General features: G+C 42.4%; 1 protein-coding gene across 1 annotated transcript in view; it reads right to left on the reverse strand.

Annotated features, from left to right (window-relative positions):
- The window catches only part of Osbpl10 (oxysterol binding protein like 10), a 270,528-nt gene that overhangs the window by 149,556 nt on the left and 93,267 nt on the right, over positions 1-27,705 (reverse strand). The window contains exons 2-3 of the mRNA XM_026406121.2: positions 24,470-24,645; positions 21,378-21,457 (exon numbers count right to left, since the gene is read on the reverse strand). Of these exons, the coding sequence (XP_026261906.1) occupies positions 21,378-21,457; positions 24,470-24,645 (256 nt within the window). The remainder of the gene's footprint in view (positions 1-21,377; positions 21,458-24,469; positions 24,646-27,705) is intronic.

The raw sequence follows: 27,705 nt of genomic DNA on the forward strand, positions 1-27,705 counted from the left end.
GGATTGTCCACTCCTATTCACTCGCTAGCACCACCCCATCCAAATTTCTATCGACTGTCATCCAACTGAGCAATCAAAATAAAAACCGCTTGGGCACTCCGTGAGAGAGTACATCTCGAGATCCTGTCCAGTCAGGAAATGTGTCAAAAGGGGAGATTTAATATGGAAAAGAGGCTTTTCAGAGAATGGAAGAACAGAAAGTCCCGGAGAAGTGATGCATCAAGAGCAGCACTAGAAGATACCATGACCTCCAGGACTGGAGGGATGGTGGGAAAAGGGTGTGGATGAGTGTTTTTCTCCAGCTGTCACCTTCAGGCTCAGCTCTTGCTTCAGCTCCCACCCTTACCGTAGACATATTTTTTTCTCTTCTATTTGCTCTTCCCGAAAGACTTTCATATCTTCCACCCTTCCCCCCTCACACACATCCAACAATTTGTGCAAATGTAGACACATCGCAGGTGCAAGGTCATGGTTAAAAACATTTTTCCTTTAGAACATGAATTCCAATGTCTGGTTCCAGTTCCATTCAGTGGCTTTTTTTTCTCCAGTTCATTTTAAAACTTATGCCTTACCATTCTCCAATCTACTTTGTTAGATACAGAGGCTCACATTAAAGAACACTGTGTTCCTGTGCCAGACAGAGCCCATGACTTTAAACCACTTGTGCTTTTGCCCTAGAATTGATGGGAGCAATGCCCATCTTCCATATACCTGTTCTTTGCTGTGACCTCTTGGTTCAGGTTTAAGGATAAAAAAAAAAAAAAGCATTTCTGGCCAAAAGCCAAGAATGCAAGATAATCTGAAAGCTTGCCCAAGTGTCAATAGTATATTTCTTATGTAAAGATGGAGCAGGAGGTAAGACACCGTTTCTTTTATCATATCCCAGATCCTGATACAAACCACAAGTCAGTTAGGAACACACTTGATTGCAAGTAACAGAATTGACAGGGCCTAAGCTTCAGAACTCTATCACTTAAGTTCAGAATTAAACAGTCCTAGTGTTGGTTTGTGGCTCTTTTCATCCTCCTCCTCAGCCACCATGTGTATATTAACTGGCCCAAGGGCACAATGCCTCAAGATGAAAAGTGGCTGACATAGGATACATGTGTGAGATTGTCACATAGAGCTAAGTAGGAAGGAAGGAAAAGGAGACCAAGGAACTTTCTCCTTCTGTAGGATTCTTAACCAGAAAAACCTTCCCCTTCTGCACCAGTGGTCAACTGGGTCTCATGACTATCCCTAGCTGCAGGGAGGGCTGGCGAGAAAGTACCTGGATGAGGGGGAAAGAGATGGGCCACTAGGGGCTCAGACCACAGCACCATTCATCCCTGGGACTAGGACTCATGGAGCAAATTGGGGTTCTACTGGCAAGAAAAAGAATTGCTTGTTGTCACAGGCAGTCACCTACTCAACCATGTTCACAGGCTTCTAGGGGAAAAGGTCACATTGTGAGTACAGCATAGGAAGGTAGATTGCTCTCTTCCTGGGGTTATTCTGCTACCTCCTACTCATCTTGGAAGCAACCAGAGCCAAATAAGAAACATTATCCCATTATTATGGGTTATGGTACATACATACCAGACACAACAATTGCCTCAGAAATGAAGGACTGGAAAAACCTCCTCCTTGTTTTCCAGAAAATATAAGGACAGATTCAGCAATGGTGTCAAATTTTGGGTTTGTTTTCTTTGACTCAGATGAAGTTGAAAGAACTCTTGGGCCTGTCTGGCTCCATCTTTTTCAGTGGTGACAAACACTTACTTGGCATGGCCCAGTTGCAATTCCCAGTGACGTCTAGTGTGCCCGCCATGTCTGCTTCCTGACCTTGGGCCTTGCTGCTCACTCTCCTGATCATGAGACCATTTGAGTTTTTCAGGGCAGACCTTCATTCGTGAGTTTGCTTTGGCATCTAGCCTCTTCCCCTGCCTGCCCAGCCCTGCTGTGCTTAATACAAGCTGTCATTTATCCTTCTAAAATTGGCTCAACCCCAAATGGAATTGGTGGGCCCTTTCTTTGGGCTTTCACAGGACTGGGTTTATATTTCAACTCGGCTCACTTGTTCTAGATTATGGTATATTGGTTTAATTATCAAACCTCAGATGAAATTGTCTCAGAACAGCAGTCATGGGGAATTTTTTATTAACCCTAGTGCTGAATAGTATCCAGCACACCTGTAGGAGTGGTCAAGGGGTTTGTTTTGTTCTCTGTTGCATTAAGGCACTTACACCAACTCAAAGTTCTTAAAAATCTCAAAGTTCATCTCTGGCTATTCTTTCCTTTTTGTAACAGCCTTTAGTCACTACTCAGGGGCTCAGTTTATAGGCTATACTAGACCATACAATTGGCCACAATACTTTGCAGTTCTTCCCATGGAGAAGGGGAGTCTATCACTGCCTGCTGCATCTGGCTGGCCTTACGATTTGCTTTGACCCAGTAAGAATGTGATAGAAGTGACCCCGTGTCATTTCTACTCTAAGACATCTGCTCATGCCGTTTAGAAATCCTGCTCAGTCACATGTGACCAGACCTAGACTAATCCACTAGAGGATGAAAAACATACAATCTGTGGACATCGCAGTCCCTGCTGCCAGTCAACAGCCAGTCACCTACTGTACATGTGGCTGAAGCCATCTAGGAACATCAGGCCCCTCACCCACCTGTCAGCCTACATGTGACTACCCACAAGTAAATCCAAGCAAGACCGAGAGCGCCCTGCTCAGAAACATCCAGCAAAAACAGACTACATAGATGGAAATTTTAAGACATTAGGTTTTAGGATATTACATAGTAACGTGAAACTAATACACAAGATCTAAGGATGAATTTATAACATTTAAAGGTAAATAAGACCTCAGAGTGTTTACTAGTCCTGATCCCTTGTTATATTTAAAAAACTGAAGCCCCAAAAACTGATCAATTATCTCTACAGCATACAGAGACAGGGCTGGAATTTTCCTTCATTCAGGGTCTCACTGGCCATAATACTTCATACCATAATGTGGTCTTTTTCAGGTTCAAGTGTATATTACGTATCCAAAAAGTATCCATCAAGAGAGCTTGATAATAATAACAGATGCATTCCATTAAGTACCACGTACTGGCTGGGTGCAGTGGTGCATGCTTGTAATCCCAGCAGACTGAGGAAGAGGATCGCGAGTTCAAAGCCAGCCTCAGCAAAATCAAGGTGCTAAGCAACTCAGAGGGACCCTGTCTCTAAGTAAAATACAAAAAAGGGCTGGGGATGTGGCTCAGTGGTCCAGTGCCCACGAGTTCAATCCCAGGTACAAAAAAAAAAAAAACAAAAAAAAAAAAACGCTTGATTTAATGACAGATCCATATTTGGTATACTTGCATAGAAAGATTCAAGGCCTTGAAAGAAAAAAATGTAAACAAAATACAAAAAAATTAATCCTAAGACAATATAAAATGTTGTCTACTCTCCCCTTTCGTTGAGAGCAATACATACACAAGCCCAGAAGGGTTACTCTGGTGAATGAGATGGATGGGCTAAGAGCAAGGGGGCAGCAGAGAACTTCCCATGTGGAAAAAAGCAACTAAAATTTTTCTTGTGCACTACACCAGGTTAAAGTATGAGAATGTTCCTCATGCCCTTCCTACAGGAATGCAGAGGTCAGCAGCAGCACATTCCCAGGTAATTCTCCTGGCACCTTCTTGCCGATACAGCTGGCAATTATGATTCAGTATTATTATGACTGTATTTGATTGTGTTAGTAGTTACTGAACCTGTCCTTCAAGTTCTCCAAAAGTGTTCATTCACTTTGCAGCGTCTCTGAAATTTGACAGGGGAAATGCTCTTTATAGAATAAGAAATTGAAAGAAGAGTTCAAGGTCAAGGCTAATAGAACCATTAAGACCTGCATTTCTTCCGGTCCTGGATGCTTGCTGGTATGTCTGCATGTTCCTTGGCAATATGAGGTAATAAGACCACATGGCATTGGCTTAAAAACCAGCAAATCAAAGCAGTTATCCAAGATCAGTATGTATAGTCACGGAAAAATTTTTTTTAAAAAATCATACAAGGATATTTTTCCTCTTATTTCCAAAAATCAACCAACTCCCTAGTAATATTCTTTTGTATTTCAAAAATCAGATCTTAAAGAGGTACTTCCTCAAGTTTAACCAGCCTGTACTGTGCATCCCACTGGTGGGGGGGATATTTATAACTTTGCAATGCATAGAAATCCCCAATGCCCAGACAGTCTATGTCTAGAGGCCCCAAGAAAAGTGCTTCTTCCTCAGCCAGAGGCATGAAGGCAAGCGGAAGAGTAACATGCCCCCTTGCCCTACTCCCTAGCCCACCCCTCCCCATCGTGTACCTTAGATGACCAAGGGCCAGAAAACCGACAAGCACCTCTCTCTGCATCCGCTCTCAGTGGGATGAGGCAAGAGGATGTACCACTGTCTGTTCGTACCACGGCAGAGCGTGTACAGCCCATGAGGACAGCCAAAGCCCTGCTGATCCTGGCCCCAGCACTGCTCACCGGGACCGCTAAGCTTCACCCTCAGGCTACCATTCTCCCCACTCTCTTCCGTCAGTGCAACAGAGCATGGGTGAAAGTAAAATTTCAGAAATAGGCGATATGCCTCTTCAGTAGAGGCATATGCCAAAAGTCCATGCAACTTTCTCCAGAAATATGCAGAATTCTGGCAACGAAGGTCCCAGGCTGCAAGTATGGAGTTCCCTTGCAGACTGTAGCAATCCCTGGAGCAACACGCCCTTATCAGCCACGATGGAGCAGGACTGAGCATTCTAGCTTTGCTGTTAAAACATCTCAGTTTTTATCTATCTCTCTCCTTGGGAGAGATGCCTGGGAGTCTCAAAGACATGATGGATAGACTATCTTGCATCTGGCAAAGAGAACAGGGCTTTTCCCAAGAGCATAAGCTCAACTGAAGAGCAACTCCACCAGATTCACTGCCCTCGTGTACATGCATCAAAATACCAAAAGAACCTCAAAGGAAGAGCCAAACACATAGGGATGACTTCAAACCTCACTTCTGTCATGCCCTAGCCATATGGCCATTTAAACTCTCTGCCTCAATTCCCTTATCTGCAAAACCAGCTTTAAACTGGGCATGGTGGCTCACGCCTGTAATCCTAGTGGCTTGGGAGGCTGAGGCAGGAGGATCCCAAGTTCAAAGCCAGGCCTAGCAATGGCGAGGCACTAAGCAACTCAGCAAGACCCATCTGTAAATAAAATACAAAAAAGGGCAGGGATGAGGTTCAGTGGTTAAGTGCCCCCGAGTTCAACCTCTGGTACAAAAAAAAAAAGAAACTTCAATACCTAATAGAATATTGTGAGGGTAATTATTCCCCAGCCTTAGAAGCATTCAGTAAAAACTGGAAACCCTGTTTAGTTAGGACAACTGGTGTTTGAGTGCAGGCGCTACTACCTGCACAAGCAGTGATGGTGCTGAGCATCTCACACTGCCCTTGACAGACCCCTCAACAACAAAGACTGTCCAGATAAAAGTGTTAGTAGTGCCAAAGAGAAACCCTGGGATGAGGCAATACACGTCCCAGGAACTTATGAGCTATAGTGCATCATTTACTGCAGGAGGATGTGTTTTGTGGTCTTGGAACAAGCTAATTCCATGGGACCAAAGCTGGTCACACAAAAACAAAAACCAATCAATACATGATGATAATCAGGGAATTTTAAAGCTTCCTAGCTGCAAATGAAAGAGCATCAAGAGCTGTGTACTGCACACAGTAGTTGCTAAATGCCCACAGTACAGTGCACCAGAGAAAGATTTTTAATAAAAAAAATTAACATTCAGATCTGCCAAGTAACAGGGCTTTAGGGGGATGGAAGAGGCCATTAAGATAAGCTGCCAGGTAGATGAATGGGAAATAAATATCCTGAATCCTGGTATCAGGCTTCCGCAGCCATTGCCAGCTGCTGAGCTGGCCTAAGGAGGGTTCAGAGAGAAGAAAGTTCCTGAAAGTGGGTGCCAACCTACTAATGGAACTCAAGAGTTCCATTTAAAATGTCTCTGTATCCTGAACCCAATGGGGTTCTTGATAACCTCTCTGAGTGGCTGAGTAAGTGTCCAGAGGCCTATGGAGAGGGTAAAAGCTGCAAGGAGATAATGGAAGTAAAGTTTGTGGCACAGAAACATCATCAAATCTGTAGCACAGGACAGAGGAGAGGAATGTCAGTGCCTAGTAGACCACCACACACACACCCCAGCAGATCTGAGTTTCTACCTTGGAACTCAACTGGGGGAGATGGATGGTTTGTCAGATCAGAACTGATTCTATAAGCCCCAAGATTAACTTCCCAGATACCTCGGTTTTCCTATATACCTTACACTAGAGATTATTTACAAAGTTTTTTTTTTTTTCCTTTTTGGGTTGAGAAGTGTCAACTTCTACATTTCAGGAAGTGCCCCACATTCTGTTACAAAATCAGAGACGATCAGAATCAGCTTGGTCTACAGGCTTTGATGTATCAGATCTAGATTCAAAATGCAGCCCCTCATCAGGTATATGGCCTAAGATAGTTATAACCTCTTCTGACTCTCCTCATTGTCTATTAAGAAAATAATACCTACCCGATTAGAATATTGTTAAGGATTTGGGCTGGGGTTGTAGCCCAAGGATAGAGCACTTGCCTAGCATATGTGAGGCCCTGGGTTCAATCCTCAGCACCACATAATAAAATTAAGGTATCGTGTCCATCTACAACTTAAAAAAATATTATAAAGGATTCAGCTAAATAATCTCTATTAAAGTGCTGAACAGTGACTAGCATTGGATAGCTATTCATGGTTAGGTCACCCACAACCTTCCTTCACATGTAAATTATGTCTCAATGTTTAAAAAATAAGTAATACATGCTAAGATGGCATCAGAATGGACTACAGAACGCTCACCTATACAGGACAACCTTCCCTTCTAATCTCTCATCTTCCATGACACATCATGCATTCCCTCTCCAAGACCCAACCTTCTACCTCCATCTCCATTTTGTAGCCCAACTGCCAAGACCTTCGCATGCCTCCTCCCAAGTTGCCTTTAACTCCCAGGAAGGGGTGGAGGGTGGGGAGACCACTCAGGTCCTTGATGGTCTCAGCTAAATAGCAAAAATCAATAATTACTTCTCAAAGTTCACATCAATATGTAAATGACTAATAGGAAATTCGCCCAAGGAATAAGCATTTTTAATAGATTTTTTGTTTTTTAAATAAGTGTTGGATTACACATGGGTTTTAGAAGTTTTTATAGGGAAACAACTTTAAAGTTTAAAAAAAAAAAACACTCCCTTGCTCAATTTCATTAACACTTTACTCCATTTGCTCCCTCTCTCCTCTCCTCTAGACACATATGCATACAACTATATAAATAAAACATTTTCCTTAACCATTTGAGGGTTACATACATCATGGCCTTTTATCCTAAATACCTCACTCTTCACTATACCTTTCTAAAAACAAGGATATTCTTTAATGACAGGGTAGTTATTAACCCTCTTTAATCTACTGTCCATATTCCAATTTTTGTTAATGCAAAACTAAAGGGACAGGTTATTGCATTGCCTCTTTGCCCTCATTTAATTTGCAAAGTTTTTAATATTGACTCTCCCCCCACCAAGACCCATGGATTAAACTCAGTCTTGTGCATGTTACACCCACAGACCCAGATACCAGACAATTTTGAAGAACATAATTGTCACGGGATGTATTTTTAAGCAAGGATATCTTAAAATATCTGCTATTGCCCTCTGGTCTCTAACCCCACTTTATGGGAACCTGCCACCCCTCCCCCAATACAGCACATATTTGTCCGTCTTCTCCACAACTGTGTAAGTTCCAATCTCCATGGTCCATCACCATATTCCCAAGTTCTAGAACATCACGGTACACATGCACCTAGTCAACCTTCTAAGCCTCTCTTCCAGAGTCAGCAAAACAGGACTAGACAATCCCACTCTACACCCACAGTGAAGTCCAGCGTAGAAGAGGTCCTCCGACTAAGGACTATCTACCCACTTCAATAGGCACTTCAGGGATCTATATAAAACCATCCATCAGTGTTCTAAATAGAAAATAGCAATTCAACTGCTTATCCCAGAACAAAGCCTTACTTTAGATGGTGAAATAAACTACTTCAATTGTCAAACGGCACTTTTTTTTTTTTTTTTAAAGAAAAATTTTAAAGGTTTCCTTGACCAAGATAATCTTCCTCAGAAGCACTAATCCTTTCAGGCAAGGCAGGCAGCCAAATTTTAAAATTATGCTCAAGAAGATACGCAAAATTGTTACACTTTATTAAGATAATAAAAAAGTCCCCAAACTTTATTGTTTTAATAAAAGCTACTCTTATATTGTGTTTTATTTACTTAATTTGATGGTATGTTTAGGAAGGCAATGTTTTATACTTACTTTTAAGTACTCAAGAGGTAATTATCTATGAAAAGTTCTAGAAAAAAGATGGCACTGATCCTAACATGAAAGTAAAATCTCTCAGTCGCAGAAACAAGCAGATAGAGCCAAGGGAAGAGTAAATCCCCAGATGAGCTCATCCACCCCGACTAGGAGTTTAATCAAGGGTAAACTCATCTAGTCCCCAAAGACTTGCTACTTAGGAAAACATATCGCTCCATGACTCTTCAGCATCTCAGCTTGGGATACTTTATATCTCAGCATCTCAATGGGGGACAAGGCGCATCTAGTTTTTTAATTTTTTTTTAAGTTGCTGATAGTCCTTTATTTTATTCATTTATTCATACACAGGGCTGAGAATCGAACCGAGTGCCTAACACATGTGAGGCAAGCACTCTACCACTGAGCCACAACCAAAGCATCCCATTTTGCTTTTTATCCAACAACCAGAGGGAAAAAAATTCTCAACTATTAAGTCAGGAGAGATGTACCAAGTGACTTTATGATACACATGGGATTTCACCCAAGTACCATTAACCAACCTCCTTCATCCTCCAGGGGCATTCCTAATCCCTGCAGTCTGGAGATGGAAAGCTGTGCTTATCGGACCAGGAGGGGCACCGACTCTGCTAATCAACTAACCACCCACCACCAAAGGGTTCCATCAGGGAAAAGGCCACTTGACATTCATCATTAATCACTATTTGGTTCAAATAAAGGGGAGAAAAGCAGCACTTCCCTCAAAGAGCATTAAACTTTAAACACTTCAAACTATACCAAGTAAAATCAATTCGGAGTGACAAGAATAGAAGCCTAATCGGAATTGGCGAAGAATTTGGAATTTTATATCTCCAAGGACATTTGGTTTTAAGACTTTCAAGTGAAGGACATCATGAGAAGCAGGTTAATCAGCGGCTATCCCCTGAGAGTGTCTCCCTGCAGATAAAAGGCCAACTGACAGTAGCCTGAGAGCACAGCACTTAGCAAACCACAAGTTTTACAAATTTAAATTTTAACAATTTGCATAATTACGTGTGTGTGTGTGTGTGTGTGTGTGTGTGAGAGAGAGAGAGTGAGAGAGAGAGAGAGAGAGAGAGAGAGAGAGAGAGAGAGAGATAGTTAGTTAGTTGCTAGGGATTGAACCCAGGGTCTTGTACATGTGAGGCAAGCATTACCAACCGAGCCGTATCCCCAGCCTCTATGTATATTTTTGGTTGTAGATGGACACAATGCTTTTTTTTTTTTTTAATGTGGTGCTGAGGATCAAACCTAGTGCCTCGAACATGTGAGGCAAGTGCTGCACCACTGAGCTACAACCCAGTCCCTCACATTTATAGCCCAGTACTGGCTAGTCCACAACACAAATGCCCCAAGAAGCCCAACCTAGCAAGGTTCTCCCCTGCCCACATCTCCATCAGCCCAGCACCCATTGTGGACACTAACTCGGTGCCTGGCTCTGTACTAAGCACAAGGGACACGATTCATGTGCACTCTTCACCACAACTCAACATTCCCATCCACAATTACTGTCCCCTTTTAGAGAGTAACTTGCCCCGAGTGCCATCCCACAGCCCTTGCCCTCCTAGAGCCACTCAGACACGTGACGACCCGAGCAATGTCCAACTGGTTAAGTCGATTATTCTGGAACTTTCTAACACATGAATAAAAATCCAAGCAGTCTATAATGAGACTCCACAAAAGGTTTTTTATAATCAGGTTTTAGGGACAATTTTTAGCTACTGCTTCTCAGCCATCCATCTCCAGAAGGGACCTAGCTCAACAACTGAGTTACATGTTGAGATGTTCAGCCAGAGCCAGGCAAGTCTGTGGTACAAAAAACTGGTATTTGTGATATGCTTACTGGCATTAAATCCTATTTTTTCAGTAAGGTTGATGCCATTGTTTTGCTCAATTTATAGAAGCAGAAACCAGCTAAGAGATTATTCTCTTACTGGGATTACAAGGCTAGTTGGCAGCTCGTTAGTGGCCCCGACACTTCCAGAAACCAGGTCCTTCGACTCATTTCCCTATCCTGCCCACCACACTGGAAAAACCTCTAGAAAAAAAAATTTTTGGTGGTGCTGGGGATTGAACCCAGGGCCTTGTGAATGGGAGGCAAGCACTTTACCAACTGAGCTATATCCCTAGCCCTAGAGATTTTTGCTACGTCAAAAAAGAAAAAAAAATATCAAGACAACCTACAGAATTGGAGGAAATACTTGCAAATTATATATCTGATAAAGGTCTGGTATCTAGAATAAGAACTCAAGCAGCTAGGCACCATTGCGCCTACAATTCCAGCTACTCAGGAGGCTGAGACAGAAGGATCCCAAGTTGTAGCCCAGCCTAGGAAACTTAGCAAAGGCCAATCTCAAAATAAGAGTTTTTAAAAAGGGCCAAGGGCTAAGAATGTAGCCTAGTGGTAGAGTGACTCTGGGTCCAATACCCAGTACTGAAAAAAATAACCTATGTGTATATATTTGTGTGTATATGTGTATGTGTGTGCATGTGTGACTCAATGAATATAAGTTAACGAGGATTTTTATAAATATTTCTCCAAAGATATGAATGGCTGATAATATAAAAAGATGCTCAACATTGCTATTCATTAGGGAAACGCAAATCAAAGTCACAAGGAGATCACACCCACTAGCACGCTGCTATAACAAGTGTTGGCAAGGATATGAAAAAATTGGAACCTTCATACATTGCTGATATAATTTTACATTCTTATGTCTACTTTGGAAAACAGTCTGGTTGTTCTTAAAATGCTAGATATAGAATTACCATATGGTCCTGCAATTCCAATCTTAGGTATACACCCACAAGAATTGAAAACATACACAAAACCTCGTGCCTAGAGGTTCTTAGCTACATTATTTACATCAGTCAAAATGTGAAAGTCAATATCCATCAACTGATGGATTCAAACGTACCACAGACCCACAATGGAATATTATTCAGTTATAAAAAGTGAAATACCGATTCACGTTCCAAAATGAGTCGGTGAACCTTTTCTCAATGAGAAGTGAAAGAAACCAGACACAAAGAGCCCCATTATATGATCCCATTTATATAAATTATCCAGAATAGACAAATCCATAGAGACAATGGTTAGTGGTTGCCAGGGACTGGGAAGAAGGAATGGGTGGGAAATGGGGAGTCACCACTAATGGAAACAAGTGGTCCCATTTGGGGGTGATAATGTTCTGATGTGAGTAGCAGTGGTTGCATAACCTGGGAAAAGGTACTTTTAACACTAAGTTACACACTTCAAAATGGTAAGTCATATGGTATGTGAATCAGAGCTCGGTTTGGGAAGGGAAAAAAAAAGGAGACCCATTTGCTACTTTCCGTAATGCAAACCTGCCTCAAGGTTGTTTAAGAAACCTATGGTGATCGAGAACTTTCCCTAGTACCTGCCACACAATGTGATAGATACAATTATTATTATCTTTTCCTCAAAATGCATTCCTTAAGATTAATATTTTAAGGATACTTTGCTTTAATACTTCTGGCCAATTTTCAGTTATTGGAAGCTAACAGCTCTTTGTACATACATGGAATTGTCATACATGATAATTCCCAAAAAGCTAGTATTTATGAAATTTCAACTTGATCTAGTTTTGGGGGGGAACCCAAATCCAGCACCACTACAAACATTGTCATGATTATTGACACCAATAATGTCACTAACAACAGGGATTGGGGGCAGGGTGGGCATTTGCCAAGTTAACAGATCAAATGGTTTATAGCCACCCATGAGTCATAACTCTGGGCAAGATTTCCCTGCCATTCCAGGTCTCCAAAGACCGTCACCCCAGAGGGCAAGCATGCACCTGGGGAAGCAGCACTGTGATACTGGTGAATACAGGACAGAGCAGGAACAGAGCAGGTCCACTCTCACCAGGAAGGCATCCCAACAATGTGCTTCAATAACTACAAAGTAGAGGACACAGCATGGACAAAGACAAGGATGTGTGACAGCACACGTGTGGTCAGGGCTGCTTATCTAGAACGCTCAAGTCATGGAGGGGAAGAAACGGATCCTAAACCAACAGGCATCCAATGCCAAGATCAAGTTCTGGTCTTTATCTTAGAGGTCAAGTGGTCATCAGGGCCAGGAAGCAATCTTTCCCCCTCTTCTATCCTTCACAAAGCAGCATGGGAGATGTTTTCGCCATGGACAGCTCCAAGGGTGACCATTTAGCAGACCCCAATCACAGGAGACCATCAGGCTTCTACCTCAGACAAGCAAGACGTGTCCTGCGTGCACAAAGCAACTGGAGAAGTGAAAGCTTTATCAAGATTTTTGGGCTGGGGTTGTGGCTCAGCAGTAGAGCCCTCGCCTCGCACATGCGAGGTCCTGGGTTCAATCCTCAGCACCTCATAAAGATGAGTAAGATATTTTGTCCAACTACAACTAAAAAAAAAATAAATATTTAAAAGAAAAGAGATTAAGGCCATGGCCCTAGGTAAGACTGAACTCCCACTATTCAGATAGGGAAGAAGGGACATGGGAGTAAGGGAGCACCCCTCAAGAAGAAGATGAACTAGACACTGATAAATTCCTTTTTTAGAAATCATTAAGTAGCTATGGAAGCTTTAGCCGGCTCTGTGCAACAGAACTTCTGATGATGGAAACAGTTTATACCTTGCTGTTCAATACAAAGCCCTCAGCCAAATGTGGCTAAATGCTACTGAAGAACTGAATTCTTAAGTTGCCTCACTTGCCATGACACAGACAGCACAGATTTAGAGTCTATTTTTTTTTTAAGTAGATAAGTGGAACAAAGGGAGTTTGGAATCCCTACCACACTGTGAAGAAGATCCAAGTCCCTTCCCCCAAATTCCTATGTTGGATCCCCACCCCCAGAGTGACAGCATTAGGAGCTAGGGTCTTTGGAAGGAGATTAGGTCAGGAGGGTAGAACGAATGAGATTAGAGCCGTCATAGAAGCTGCTCAGAAAGCTCCCCTGCCCCCCTACCACAGGACGATGGAGCAAGATGGCACCATCCAGGAGGAAACAGGCTCCCAATGGGAACCAGATCTGCTGGTGCCTTGACCTAGGCTCTCCCAGGCTCCAGAGCTGGGAGAAATCCATCTGTTGTTTCTAAGGTACCCACATCCTATGGTGGGTTTGTTACAGAAGGCCAAGTGCACTAAGACATTCCTTCCATTATGTCTTGAATTTTCCAAATTGTTCTGAGAGGCCTCAAATTTGCTTAATCGTGGGAGAGAAATTCAATGTCATTTGTCGGATTACCTGTAACATTCTGAAAATTCCATCAAGGAGTTACCAGCAGTGTTCCCTCTAGATGAATAAAAATCAAGCCAAGTAGAATCAACCTGAACATCTTCATTAGCAAACATTTGACTACATTTTTGTTCAAGTAAGCACCATGAGGCAGGGGCCGGTACATGGGAGTGGATGACATCTGAAGTGCCAGGTGACCGTTGGGCTTCAGAGCCCACAGATGTCACTGGTGCAAGCACACATCTCCTGTTGCACTGCATCCTAACCAAAGCCATCTGGCTCACACCCCAGGGCAGCAGAGACTCAGGACGACTCCAGTCTCTCACCGTCAGAAACTGAGGTCGCTGGAAAGAACACCAAAGCAGTAGCTCCAGTTTCTTCATGCTTCACATTCTACCGCAGATCCAAAGGTCAGACAAAATTCCCCACCCCTGCCTTTACCCCCTCACCTCAAGAGGCAACCCTTTCAATTCCCCAGAGGCAGTGCACACATGCCTAGACCTCCCAGGTAGCCTCTCAGTGTCCCCAAACAGGAGTGCCTGCCCCTGGCATCTCAGCTGTGTCTTCAGTTGGGCCTCTCAATTCATTCACTCCTGTGCACTTAAGCAAGTGGTGACAAAGGCTGGGTGACAGAACATACAGCCCTTGGGACAAAAGGCATCCAGAGAGCATGCTCTCCTGAGCCAGCCAGTCACCAGACCAGCCCATCCCTCTCCAGCCTCTGCTCTTGCTGTCCCATGTCTCACGGTGCCCTGATGAAACCCTTGTCACAAGGGTACAGGTCAGACACCCTGGTAAAAGCAGGGAGGTTTCTTAGGGACTTTATCAATGGTGTCAGCTGTCACTGGGAGGCTGTATGAACAGGGAAGAGAAGAGCTGCTCCACCAACTCCCGGGGCTGTAAAAAAACCCCAGTCGCCGGATAAGACAGGACTCAAAGACTGCAAAGCCTCACACATGAATTAATATGCAACTGTCATTCTAGGGGTTAGAAAAAAGGAAAAGGCTTGTGATTTGAGCAGCTTCCGGCATGAATATTTATACATACATTCCCCGAAACTCAGCAGCTTTCACAGCTCGTTCAAGACCTCCTAAGACTTATAATGAATTTAAAATCCTGTATTAGACAATCATATTCCTCTGATCAAATTAGCATAAAACTTTATTCAAAAATTTGCATTTAAATTTAGAATTGCCTAGCAAGGACGATCAGCCCTAACCATAGGCCCATCTGATCTAACCATAGTGCCTTCAAACTCTATATAGATGCAAATTCCCAGGGACCTACTGTCATCCTAGGTGTAGCCATCACGCTTGCCCTCATTGAGCATAAGGTCGAATGTGGGAGACGGACAGGAAGCTCATTAGAGCTCAATGTAGTAAAAGCCAGAATGGATCAAGACCCAGGGCCCTGGGAACCCAGAAAGAATTTCAAATACCATGAGTATCCAAAACTAAAATGTATCCACAAATTGAGGACAAAGTGCTATACTTTTCATGTTGTTAGATGGGTAAAATAGCAATAAAGACTTCCCTTTGATGTCCACAGCTTCCCCTCTGAATCCAACCAAGATAATGTCAAGGAATAATGGTTAAAAGTGACCAAAAAGAACAAGTAGCTGAGCTGGGATTGTGGCTCAGCGGCAGACCGCTTGCCTAACACAGGCGGGACGCAGGTTCGATTCTCAGCACCACATAAAAATAAAGGCATTGTGTTGTGTTCATCTACAAAAAAAGAAAAAAAAAAAGAACAAGTAGCTAACTGGAAGATAAAACTCAATGGAGGCAGCTCAGTGACAGCACTTACCTAGCATGTCAAGGCCTTGCCTTAGAACCCCAGCACAAAAGAAAATAAAATCCACAATGGAGATCCCAGAAATCTAAGAAACAGGTCTCTAGTTGAATACAAAAAAAAAAATCCAAACAGCACAGGCCTGCAGCCTAAGCCTAATCTTTCAGTCCATCATGGAGATGTAGGATGCTCATGAGATAAGTTGGCTTCTGTGCATATACATGCAGAGAAAAGACTAGAAGGACGAACCTCAACTGGGTCACATATCTTCTTCATATTTACCCATGGAGAAGCATCTGGAAGGATGTACATCCAAATGTTAAAGTAGGCATCTACCTTCTAAATGTTTTATACTGTGCATCTCAGTAATTTTAAAAAATAATGCAGCTTTCATTATGGGAAAAAGAAGACCCTCACAAGCCATAAGTGGTATGTGACAGAGTGCTTCCAGTAGGGACAGCGACCAGGAGTGCCAATCAGAAAGCAGCCCACTGAGCCAAAAAGTTAGCAAGCCCTGAGCCCATCAAGACTGGGAAACATCCCACCCCATTTCACCATGGCCAACCTGGCTGAAAATCTCCAGTCCAAGAGCAGGTGTCACACAGTGATCCTTCAAGGACTGAAGGGCCAGAGGAGGAAGCACTCAAGCCCATCAGAGCAGACTGAAAAGGGATACTTCAGACAACTCACACACTTCCATATGTGGAAGGAAAAAAAATTGATTGATATATCAAATCAAAGAAATACTGAAACTTCAAAAAATATTGAAGACACAGTAAATTTTAAAAATCCCATTGGTTGATCAGGATTAAAGACAATGAAATGAAAATCCTCAAAATCTGAATGTTCTTCTAAAGTTCTATAGTTGTGTGACTTTTGTTCCCTTTGCCACACTTTCACAGGTCAGAAAGCAAGTTGAAAATAGCTCTGTATTCATACATTTATCTAGCTTTCCTCCCCACCCCCAAATATCGACTTTTATTAATTTTGAATGACCCCAAGTTCTAGGATGAGACCACTTGAGAGTGATGGGGCCTCTCTGAAAACAGGCACATAACCACAAATGGATTAGCAAGCAAACTTGCATTCCTGGAAGAGTCTGTCATTGCACAAGGGCAGCCGAGAACCTGAACTTCCAAGAAGTAGCCTTGCTGGAAAAAAAATCTGTGTGTCCCCAAATCCCCAGTCCCTCGGAGCACTCCACATCGGCGACAGCTTTTGCCTGCACTCCCTTGTGTGAGCCTACAACCTATGAGACAGAAGAGAGCTGTGGTCTCCTCGTCTTTGAAAATGGTTGGCAATGTCAGAATACACAACACAACTGACAGAGCAAGGATTCAGAGGTCTTCTCACTCCAAATCCCCTGATATTTCTTCTAAATCAACAGCATAAGTCAGAACACAGGCATCATCAGAGGACCCTGCTTAAAATTCATTAGAACCTGCCGAAAACACCTTGTATGAAGAGCTTACACATCAGCACAGACACCCCAAAACAGCATAAAAAGCCAATGTTACTTTTGAGTAGTATCATTGAAGAAAAATTTGGAATCAGAATCAACTTAAGACTGGCAAAGGGTCCCTCTGATTAGGTATTCACCTGAGCCATCCTATCACAGAGCTTTCACCTCCAGGATATAAGAACATCTGGGGTCATGGGTGGGAGAAGATATGGACCTTTCTAACCAGCTGCCAAGCTAGGATGGGAGATGGGGGAGAGGTAGCATCAAGTATCTTGCACTCTGGCCTCTGCTTAGTGTTATCCACCTTGTGACTTCAAGCCCATCATTTAAGCTCAGCTGGCCTCATCTTCAAACTCGGAAAAAGGAGGCAACACTACCTACCTCACAGGACCACTGTGGCGAGCAATACCATCGTAGATGCAGCTCCCAAACACAATGTAATCACTCCCCTTACTTCTGCCAACAGGCCAGCTCCTGTCCCACCCTCAGTGCTCAAGTTCCTCAGACACTATGTCCCGTCCTAGAAGTTTCCTAGCCCCACCCACCTCACTGTCACTACCATTAGGATGCTAGATGAAAGTGACAGGACATCAACTCCTGCACTGGATACTTCCAGAGTCACCCACACATTAAACTCTGAGGATGCCCTCATGGCTCTCAAAACTCTCCTGGCCAATGCAGGACTCCATGCTATTTTAATTTTTATACTACAGTTAAAAAAAAAAAAGATATTTTGGGAATGGGCTTAGAGTGGGCTCAAAGGCAGAGCACCTGCCTAGCATGCACAAGGCCTTGGATTCGACCCCTAGGCTCCACCAAAAAATAAAATTGTAAAATCCAGGACGTTTTGTTTTGTTCATGTCTTCAGAGAAAATCAGTTTTTTATTCCTCCTAGCAGACTGATCTCAAAATCTGGTAACTGCAGTTCAAACACTAGAAGCCACAGGATAATCCATTGACATTGAAAAAAAAAAAAAAAAAAGACTGGCAGTTTCTATTTAGAAGCAGAAGTTCTCCTAATGGGACCCCCACCACCCAGGGAGAGAAGCACATGGCAGCCTAAGCAGCATCTGTGAGGTCAAAGCAAGATCAGGATACCAGAAGGTCCAAGTTCCAGGCTCAGCTGCACAGACTCCTTCATGTGCACGTCATAGGGAGCTGGACTAGAGAAACAGACCTTGAAATTCCAAGTACCAACATTTATTTTTTAAGGCCAGGAACTGATTTAGTGTTATCTACTTTTAATTTTTTCAAGAAAGAAATAGTAGCACCTGTTAAAAAAAAAAGTCAACTACTGATAAATGCAATTGCATGAATGAAATTCAGAGCATTTTTTTGTACATGAAAGTAGTCTGAAAAGCCATGCAATTCTACCTCTAGAGCATTCTAGAAAAAGCAGAACTACAGCCAAGAAGTCAGTCAGTGGTGGTAATTGCTGAGTGTTTAGAGCAATGAGGAGTGACCATAACCAGTTAATGAAGGAAATTTGGGGAATGGTGGAATTGGGATTACAGTGGTTACATAACTGTATGCATGTGTTAAAACATGCTCAATTTACATTTGAGAGTGTATTTTATCGTGCAAGTATTGTATCTATCTGAAATTTTAAAATGACTGATCAATATTCTATATCTTTTGCACTGAAAATATATTTTTAATCCTCTAATTTTTCAATTCCTGAAAAAGTAGTCTTGTATGAAATACAGGTGGCTTTGGGAACAAAGCCTCCTTTTTCTCATTTCACTTCTGGATGGAGGAAACCCTCCCCAGGGAGTAACAAGTGTGTTTCAGACCGCTGGACCAGTCTTTCTCCGATCCAGAGTTCTGGCTATCCTACAATGCTCACTAAAATGAGTTGGAACGACATGCCTAGTGTTTGTTCCAGAGAACACCCCATTTTAAATGAAAAGTCTTTAGAAGAAATTACTAGGACAGTATTGTCTATACTGTACTGGGGAAGAATCTGATCAGCCTAGAGAAAATGAAGAAACAAAAGATGACTTAGTATATATTCCTAATTACCAGGATAATTAAGCAGTGATCCTACAGTTAGCTGGGTGTCAAACTAAGACCAAATTCATTTTTCACTACTAATTTCTGCAGAAGCAGCTTTGACTTTATCTCCAGTTCAAGTTAGGAATCCTAAAAGCCTAAACGTCCAAATTGTTATTTGTTTCTATTATTAAATCAATTAGAACTCCTGAGACTGACCAGAATATATTAGGAAATCACGTTCTCCTCCAGAGAATCTTTAAATTCTTTTCTTCATTGTCACTACCATTAGGATACTGTCACTTTTCCTTCTCTTCAGTGATTCATTAAAATAGCAACACACTTAAAGCTAGTTCCCCTACACCTCACTTCTTACTCCCAAAGCAAATTTCAGAAGCATCAATGATTTAAACATGATTAAACTATAAATTCTCCAAGAAAACTCTCAAGAACATTTTCTAATTTTGGGAAAAGCCCTTACTAGCCATAACGCAAAACCAAAAGCCCCAAACAAAAATATTCATAAACTTGACCGTAAAAATTAAGTGTTCTAGCCAGGTGTGGTAGCATACGCCTGTAATCCCAATGGCTTGGGTGATGGAGGCAGAAGGATTGCAAGTTCAAGGCCAGCTCAGCAACTTAGCAAGAGGCCCTAAGCAACTTAGACCCTATCTCAAAATTAAAAAAAAAAGGGGGGGGTGCTGGGTTGTGGCTCACCGATTAAGCACCACTGGGTTCAATCTCTGTTACCAAGAGTTTTTTAAAATGCTCGAACTTGCCAAAAAAAAAAAAAAAAAAAAGAGCTTACTGAAAATACCAGCAACCTAGTAGAAAATACAGGTGACACGTATGATATGTCAAAGTCATTGTAATGTTTTGAGCAACCAATTTAAAAAGAAAGAATATAAAAGAAAATACAGGTGACAAGCAAAAACAAATGTTCCTCCTAAACAGAGCTTCTGCAAATGGAGAAAATGAACAATATAAAAAACAAGTAAAGAATATAAACTGACAGTTCATTAAAAAAACACATGGCTGGGAGTGTAGCTCTGCTGTAAGGCCCGTATCTAGCATGCATGAGGCCCCAGGTTTAATCTCAAGCACCAAAATGATGAATGTCCAATGAACTTTGAAGACCTACTCAGCCCCAGGCACAATTTTAGAAATAAAAGTGAAAATGGGGTATCCACTTTTGATCTGCGAGAATATCAAAAAAGTTGATGCCCCAAGATTAATGAGAGGGAAACAAACTTCAGAATTGGTGAGAGTATGCCTTTTTAGGAGACAATTTAGCAATATCTATGAAAATTCAAGTGTGATCCTATGATTATGCTGATACAAATTCATCCTGCAGATACACTACCTAGAAGAACAAAAAATATACGTGTAATGAAGATGTTACAGCATTAGGTATAACCAAAAGGAAATAAGCCCAAGTGTCCATAATACTACAGCACTAATATCCATTCCTCAGAGTACCCTCCAGCTATCCTAATGAGATGGAAGCTGATCCATAGGTATAACATGGAAAGAGTTCCAATATAGGAGGGAAAAGAACTAAAACACCAGTATGCATTGTATGATTCCATTCAGTTTGATGCAGACGCAGGCATTAGATATACATACCAATCCATACTAACAAATGGCTAAATTTACTAGAATGACCACAGTGACAAGAGTAATTACTTCTAATAATATTTGGCAATAGGTTGGGTAAGACCTTTTTATTTTGTCTTATCTCATGAAAGATATATAAAAGAAAACTGCTTGGGGCGTGTATAAAATACAGAAAAACACAGTAACTGGATACAATCACTAAATTTGAACTAGTGATATAAAAGGGGTAGTCCTAAGTATTCATTTTAACAAATATTACTCTGGATAATCGTGTTTTGCAATGATTTCCTGTATTTTCGTGATTAGACGTCCTCTGCAATAATCCACGAAAATACCCACACATCTGACACATACTTTCACAAGATCCTGAGAAAATATATCTTGCTTGGATGCCAAATTACCCAAGAGCAATTTTATACACTCAGAATGCAGAAGCTCCTTGCACAGAACATAATCCATTTGAGGTCTCGGTTTTATTTAAGGCTCAGTAACAACAACTAGTCTTCATGAACTGTAAATCTGACTGTCTCCACAATGAAATCATCCACTCGAGCTTCTCAATGGGCCAATTAACAGCTGCCTAAATTGACAACAGGAGCGATAAAAGTATCTTTCCAGAATCAGTGCCCATAGCATCTGCATACTTCAGTAGTCTACCTACAAGAAAATTCTATTTCTTTTGACCCTGGCTTTCGAATTTAGATGTGGCAGGACAAATATGAATTCCATTATTGTGGATAACTTTAAAGGTAACATGAAAAATATCTCCCCTGAAGAAAAAACTAACAGGACTGAAAGCAGCCATCCAGGTGGATCAGAAGCCCCCCTCCCAACCCATGGTTACTTACCTTTGAATTTGTTTCCATGTGGTATTTGGCACAAGCTCGAAGCTGAGTCACCCAGAACTGCTTTTCTTTTGCATCAGCAGCTAAAATGGAGAAACAGATAAAGCAATGTGTGCAGAGATCACCCAACTTGTTTCTACACCTACCTAAGAGCGTCCCCCAGCCCTCTGGGGGCCTGGCGAGTGAGGGGGAAGGAGGAGAAAGCAGAGGAAAGCAACTTCGAATCAGTGTTCTCCAGTGTTTTTGCAATGATTTCCTGTATTTTCATGATTAGAAGTCCTCTGCCATAATCCTTGAAAATACCCACATATCTGACACATACTTTCACAAGATCCTGAGAAAATATCTTGCTTCGATGCCAAACAAGGTGAACTTACACCAAGAACCAAGTCACACCAGATCACCACAGAAAATTTGCATTTGGACTACAATGAAAATGTAATCTGAAATATCTGTTATAAGAATAGGTTTGACAATTTTTCAACCTCCTCTTAAGTCCTTTCTACTTTTTAAAAGACAGCAGGGGAGGAGATGTGATTATTTTTAAGTGATTATGAGGCTCATATGAGCATTAAAGTACAACATTTCAGGGCCTTTTGTGATCCCAAATTGCACTATGGAGTCAGAAGCATTTGCAAAATGGGCAGTGGGTTAAATTACTATTATAACATGTGTTCAAGGATTCATATGATTGGACAGAATGAGACACTAGATGAGATCCTCGAATTTCTCTCATAGACATTAATGGGCAATTCAACTGCATATCCTTCCAGCTATACCCCATCTCAAATAATATAATTATTCTTAAGTGTCATGGGTGTGAGTTCTAATAAAATTTAAGTCAATTTGACTATAAATATTAACTGCATAAATGTTGTTTATGATCAAATTATTAACTTCATAGTTATTGACCATGCCAAAAAAAAAATGATTCTCTTGGAAATTACACTCATTTACAAAAGTGGGTCTGAGCCATCATTTGGTCAACCAAATCAGACTTCAGGTTCAACTTTCAGGTGAAGAAATCCAGAGTTACAAAAATGGGAAATTCTTTGGCCACATAAGTCATGGTGATGCCTTTAGTCTGGAGGCCTATGTCACACATGATGACCAGAATGAGACCAGGTGAAACTAACTCCCGAAGACAAAGGAGGTACTGACAGAGGCTTACCATCAAAAATATTCCCCAAACCTCACAACACTGTGCTCCCATTTTGTTGCAGGTGGAAGAAATGTGAAGTGAAAAAAACGGACAGCTAGCTCCTTCCGGGATGGGCCCAGGATAAGCCATAAACATGCAGAAGTTTATCCTGCCCCTTTTGAAGTTAAGTTTTAGACAAAATTTAGTGCTCTGTGACTATTCCATGCAGATAATAAAACTTTTACATTTGCTATTAAAATCGCCCTTTAAAAAAAGGTAGAGTTTAATAATCCACAGAATATTAGCAACTCGATGGCAAAACGAGATGGCTCAATTGTCGAGTTACTTGGATGTTTCTTTTGTATGGATTTGTGTCATTCTATAAACCACAGGAGGGGTGGGGGAAGTGCCATTAAGTTTTTCACCTGATATTGTTTCTGCTCTGACAATTTATTAAGCAATAAACGGCAAAGCGAAGCCAAGGACCATATAAATCTAGCCAGCTGGAATGCACGCTGCATGAATCCCCAAAGAGCATGAATCTTAGCACGCCCCGCCCCCCAAAAAAAGAGCTTTCTTCAACTACAGGCATTTTTATTTCATAGGCTTTTGGATTGTTTTATAGATCCTGAAATAGGATTTATATAGAGATAATAAAGAAACATTAGCTTATTTCATCTCTTGGGTAGTAAAGCCTAGAAGTGGAAAAGTGAAAACTAGACCAAGAGGTAGTGAGTCTGGGCTGGCTTTGCAGAGGTGACAACCTGTCATGGTCAAGGACAGATAAGAGGCTGTTTCTTGGGCTGGGGATGTGGCTCAAGCGGTAGCGCGCTCGCCTGGCATGCGTGCGGCCCAGGTTTGATCCTCAGCACCACATACAAAGATGTTGTGTCCGCCGAGAACTAAAAAATAAATATTAAAAATTCTCTCTCTCTCTCTCTAGAAAAAAAATAAAATAAAATAAAAGAGGCTGTTTCTTGGTACTTGGCTCATTTTCGTGAAGAAAAATATTACTTTAAAAGGCAGACTTATCAGCTGCCCCATATCTGATACTTCCGACCCTTCCTTGGGCCTTAATCCCACACGTGTGCGTGCATGTGCACGCACCTATGTGTTAGTTTTCTTTTAATTAAAAAAAAAAGAAGAAAGCAGAAATCCAGACAGGAGAATCATGGCAATGTAACCCTAACAGAATCCTGGTAGAAAGGCCGGGCAATCAAATTACACTAATGCAATCAGGTCTGGCATTTCAGCGATGAATGTGCCTCCAGGCAGAGCTGGACTCCCTGGACAGTCATGCTCGTTCCCGAGGTTGCCCAGCAAACATCAGTCTTCAGGAGGCGAAGAGCAGGCGAAAAAGCACACAGAGGGAAATTAAATTAACACCAGCAGGCTCTACTGCTACCATGGATTGAATAAAACTTGAATAAAGGGCTCTTTACCAAGAGAAAGTTCGGGAGAAACTTTGGGAGGACGATACTGTAGCCCTTGAAAGGCTGGGTTTGGGGTTAGGGTTGTGGCTCAGGGGTAGAGCGCTTGCCTAGCCTGGGTTCATCCTCAGCACTGCATGAGTGAAAAAATAAAGGTCCAGTCAGCAAAATTTTTTAAAAAAAGTTTTGTACTCATAGCACAGCCCACAAAGGGCACTAGAGTGAAGATGTGTACTATGGGGGCAAAAAAAAAAAAATAGACATTGAGGAAATACTAAGTCTTCAGTAATGCTAAGCCTCTGCCACCTCTGTAAACACCACCTCTCCTTTGTCCTCAATTCCTCAGAAAATTAAAACAAGCAATTCCTAAGGTCAGCTCCACCTCCCTAGCCCAGGGATAAGAAGGGCGGTAACTGTCAGAGTCCTCCAAACCCAGTAAATCATTAAAGGTGATTAAATAGAGCCATCACCATGACAACTATAAAGTAACCCACAAAGCCTGAAAAGTCACTAGAAGCACGTACCTCTCAGTTTATACATCTCCCCATTAGCAGAGTACACGACCAGCATGTGGGGAGCTTCATCGCTCAGGGATACGATGGCTCCGGATAGAGACAGGGCTCCTCGAGGCTTCTGGTGTTTGCTTTGTTCATTTACAAAATACTGCAGGATGCCAGCCTCAAAATCCAGCACAAAGTACCTGCAAAGAAACCACGGTGCATCATTTTTCTCTTCCAGTCTATTCTACACAGCACACAGTGGGGCGGTGGGATAAAGGGAGTATACAATCCTGAAGTTGACATCAATGCTCCAAACCCATGAAGTTGCAGACAAAAGTTCCTCAAAGGGCCCCACAGAAGTCAAATGGCAGAGAACCCTGGATTCTCATGTCAGAATGGACCCTGTAAAAGGGCCCAGTGGATCAGGTCCATTCAAAACATGGTACAACTCCCATGGCTTCAGCTGGTGCCATGGATACCACATTAAACCTCAGAATGGCAAAGACTAGCAGCAGCATTGCAGCACAGCCTCACAACATGCTCTATGTGACTTCAGAGGAACAGCTGGGATCCATAAGGCCCCAAGAGCAGTGGTTTTATACCCAGGAAGCAGCAGCAAGCGGGGCCTCCACTTCCAACCAGCAGTGAGTGTATCAGGAGGAACCAGAGTATCTGGCATCATCCGTCAGGGAACTGGAGGGACTTCTACAAACACCTGCACATACTTCAGGCCCTCCCATATATGCCTTTTAACAAAGAAGGGGAGAACATCCATAGTAAGAGACGGGGAACTGAAAATTGCCCAAGTCATACATCAAATCTTTGAAGCCAAACATCTGACTTGATTATTCTCTCAAACCAGGTGTGGTGGCACACACACTGTGATCCCGGTGGCTCGGGAGCCTGAGACAGGATGATCATGAGTTCAAAGCCAGCCTCAGCAACTTAGCAAGGCCCCAAGCAACTCAGAAAAACCTCCTCTCTAATAAAAAATGGCTGGTGATGTGGCTCAGGGTTAAGTGCCCTTAAGTTCAATCCCTGGTACCAACTTTTTTTTTTTTTTTTTTTTTAAGAAGGATTATTCTCTCAAGCTGTCACCTGCTAAGTAGTAAGACAACTTCCCCTTCTCCACCAAGATGGAAATGCCTTCAACTGGGACTCAAATTCTTCCTGTAGCCTAGAGACCAAGCACAGTGCCCCCTGGCTTTTCTTCCTCTCCCCTTCTGCTCCAACCACACTGGGTTTCCCTTCCCCCTTTCCCCCAAGACCTTTGCATATGCAGTTCTGCCTGCCGGAAGCAGTTTCTCAAAGTGTGGTCGACAAATTTTGCAGGTCCACACAAACGGACACTAGTGCACAACGGCTTTTTGAAACTTTCCTGCATGTGGCTCCCCCACCCCCATTCGGTATGATCAGTTGAACTGTTCTCTGACTAGTTGAGATGTCAAACACATGCTGCTACTTATTAGTCACTAGTCACAGGCATTCACAATACCTACGGGAGGAGATCCTTCACCACAGGCAGGCTGAGAAACACCTGCCCAGAAAGAACTGGGTCCCCACCCCAGTACCCAGCACAGTACCTGACTTCACTCCATTACTATTGGTTAAAGAAATGAACAACTTCCTGAATTCCACATGTACTGTATACCTGAGCCATGCAGTGACCTCAGATACAGCAAAATATTTCACATTTGAAGAACACCTGACGACACAGGTCAGATCCTTTCCACACTACTAACTTGGGTAATTCTCAGTTTCAATATCAGATTGCACTATATTCCTTTTGACCACATCCTATCTTTGTAAGATGTTTCAGCATTTGCTACAATAGAGGAAACACTGGGGGCTGGGGGTGTAACTCAGTGGTAGAACTTGTACCTCACATGCATGAAGCCCTGGACTCAACATGAAAAGAAAATTAATGTAGAAGACAGGAGTTGTGTCCAATATAATTCCAAGGTTTGAGCAGCCATGCAGTGTCCACAAGTGCACACATTCCATTGATAAGTAATTGTAGCTAAGAAAGGAAAATAGTTTTCCTCCAATGTTTTTCAAAGGGCTACCAAGTTAGTACAAAACTCCATCCAAATGTATGCCTTAACTACTTCATAAATAAGATTTATGGTGAGATTTCTTTTTAACCTAGAAACATGGCTAAGAAAGTTTACAAACTTCCTGCCTTATTTATTTTGATCATGACCTAGAAGACCAATGTACAGATGCCCAAAGATGCAAAGAAACTTGAAATCCAAGCCCAGCTCATCTGCATCCAAATTCAGGGATTAGCCCACTGTGGCAATTGCAGATGCTCCCTTATCTCCCAAGTACCTCTCCAGCCTCTACTTGTGTACTGTATTCCCCTAACCTTACTGCTGCAACACAGCCAGTAACACTGAATGCCTCTGCTGCCAGGCACAGGGGCTCTTCCTCACCCTCCTGCTCCCATGGAGCAAGGAGCAGCCACCTCCTGAGCACATGAGCACCCAGTCCTCAATCCTCCAAAACTTCTCGTCTTTAAGAAGTCTTCCAATTGTAATTATTTTTAATAGTCTGGATGACCTGGCCAAGATGATCTATTTCACTTCTCTCCTTCCCTCCCATCTCTCATGTCACTATAATACACTTCTGGTTCTCATGATCAACACGTATAAATCAAGACATAAAAATGTATCATAAACTGGGACTATTAAAATGGGATCCCTAGCCCAACAGTAGCCTCATCACCCTGGAGCTTGTCAGAAATCGAAGCCGAGGCCACACCCAAAACCCCCGCACAATCACAAATGCTGGGGGAGGAGCGAGGAAGCTGTGCTTTCCAAAGCTTCCAGGCCATTCTGATGCAGGTAAAGTCTGAGAAGCACTGGCTAAAAACGACCGTCACCAAATCCCTTTTTCTTCTTGCGGTAGACATTGACGAAATGTTCCAGAACAGGGTTTGAGCTTTAGCCAACAGAATGCAAGCAGAAGCAATGCAGGGCTGGCTCATAAAAATCTCAGCTCCAGGTTCATGTCTTTCTACTCGAAATTTGCTTCTACTCTTCAACATGAGGGTGAAGACCAACTCCAAAGATAGATGAACCAGGTTAATTTCTGAGCTGCCAACGGTCAGGGTAGGTGCTAATGCCTCTCTAGGAGGAAATGCTTTCAAGTTGACCTATAATTAATGTCACCAGGAGTGTGGCTATGTAGACAAGTCACACCATTACCCATAGTCCTTAAAGGCGCAGGAACTTTGGCACATAGTCTCCCCCAACACG

Source organism: Urocitellus parryii, chromosome 3, assembly GCF_045843805.1.
Source record: "Urocitellus parryii isolate mUroPar1 chromosome 3, mUroPar1.hap1, whole genome shotgun sequence".
Taxonomy (NCBI): Eukaryota; Metazoa; Chordata; class Mammalia; order Rodentia; family Sciuridae; genus Urocitellus; species Urocitellus parryii.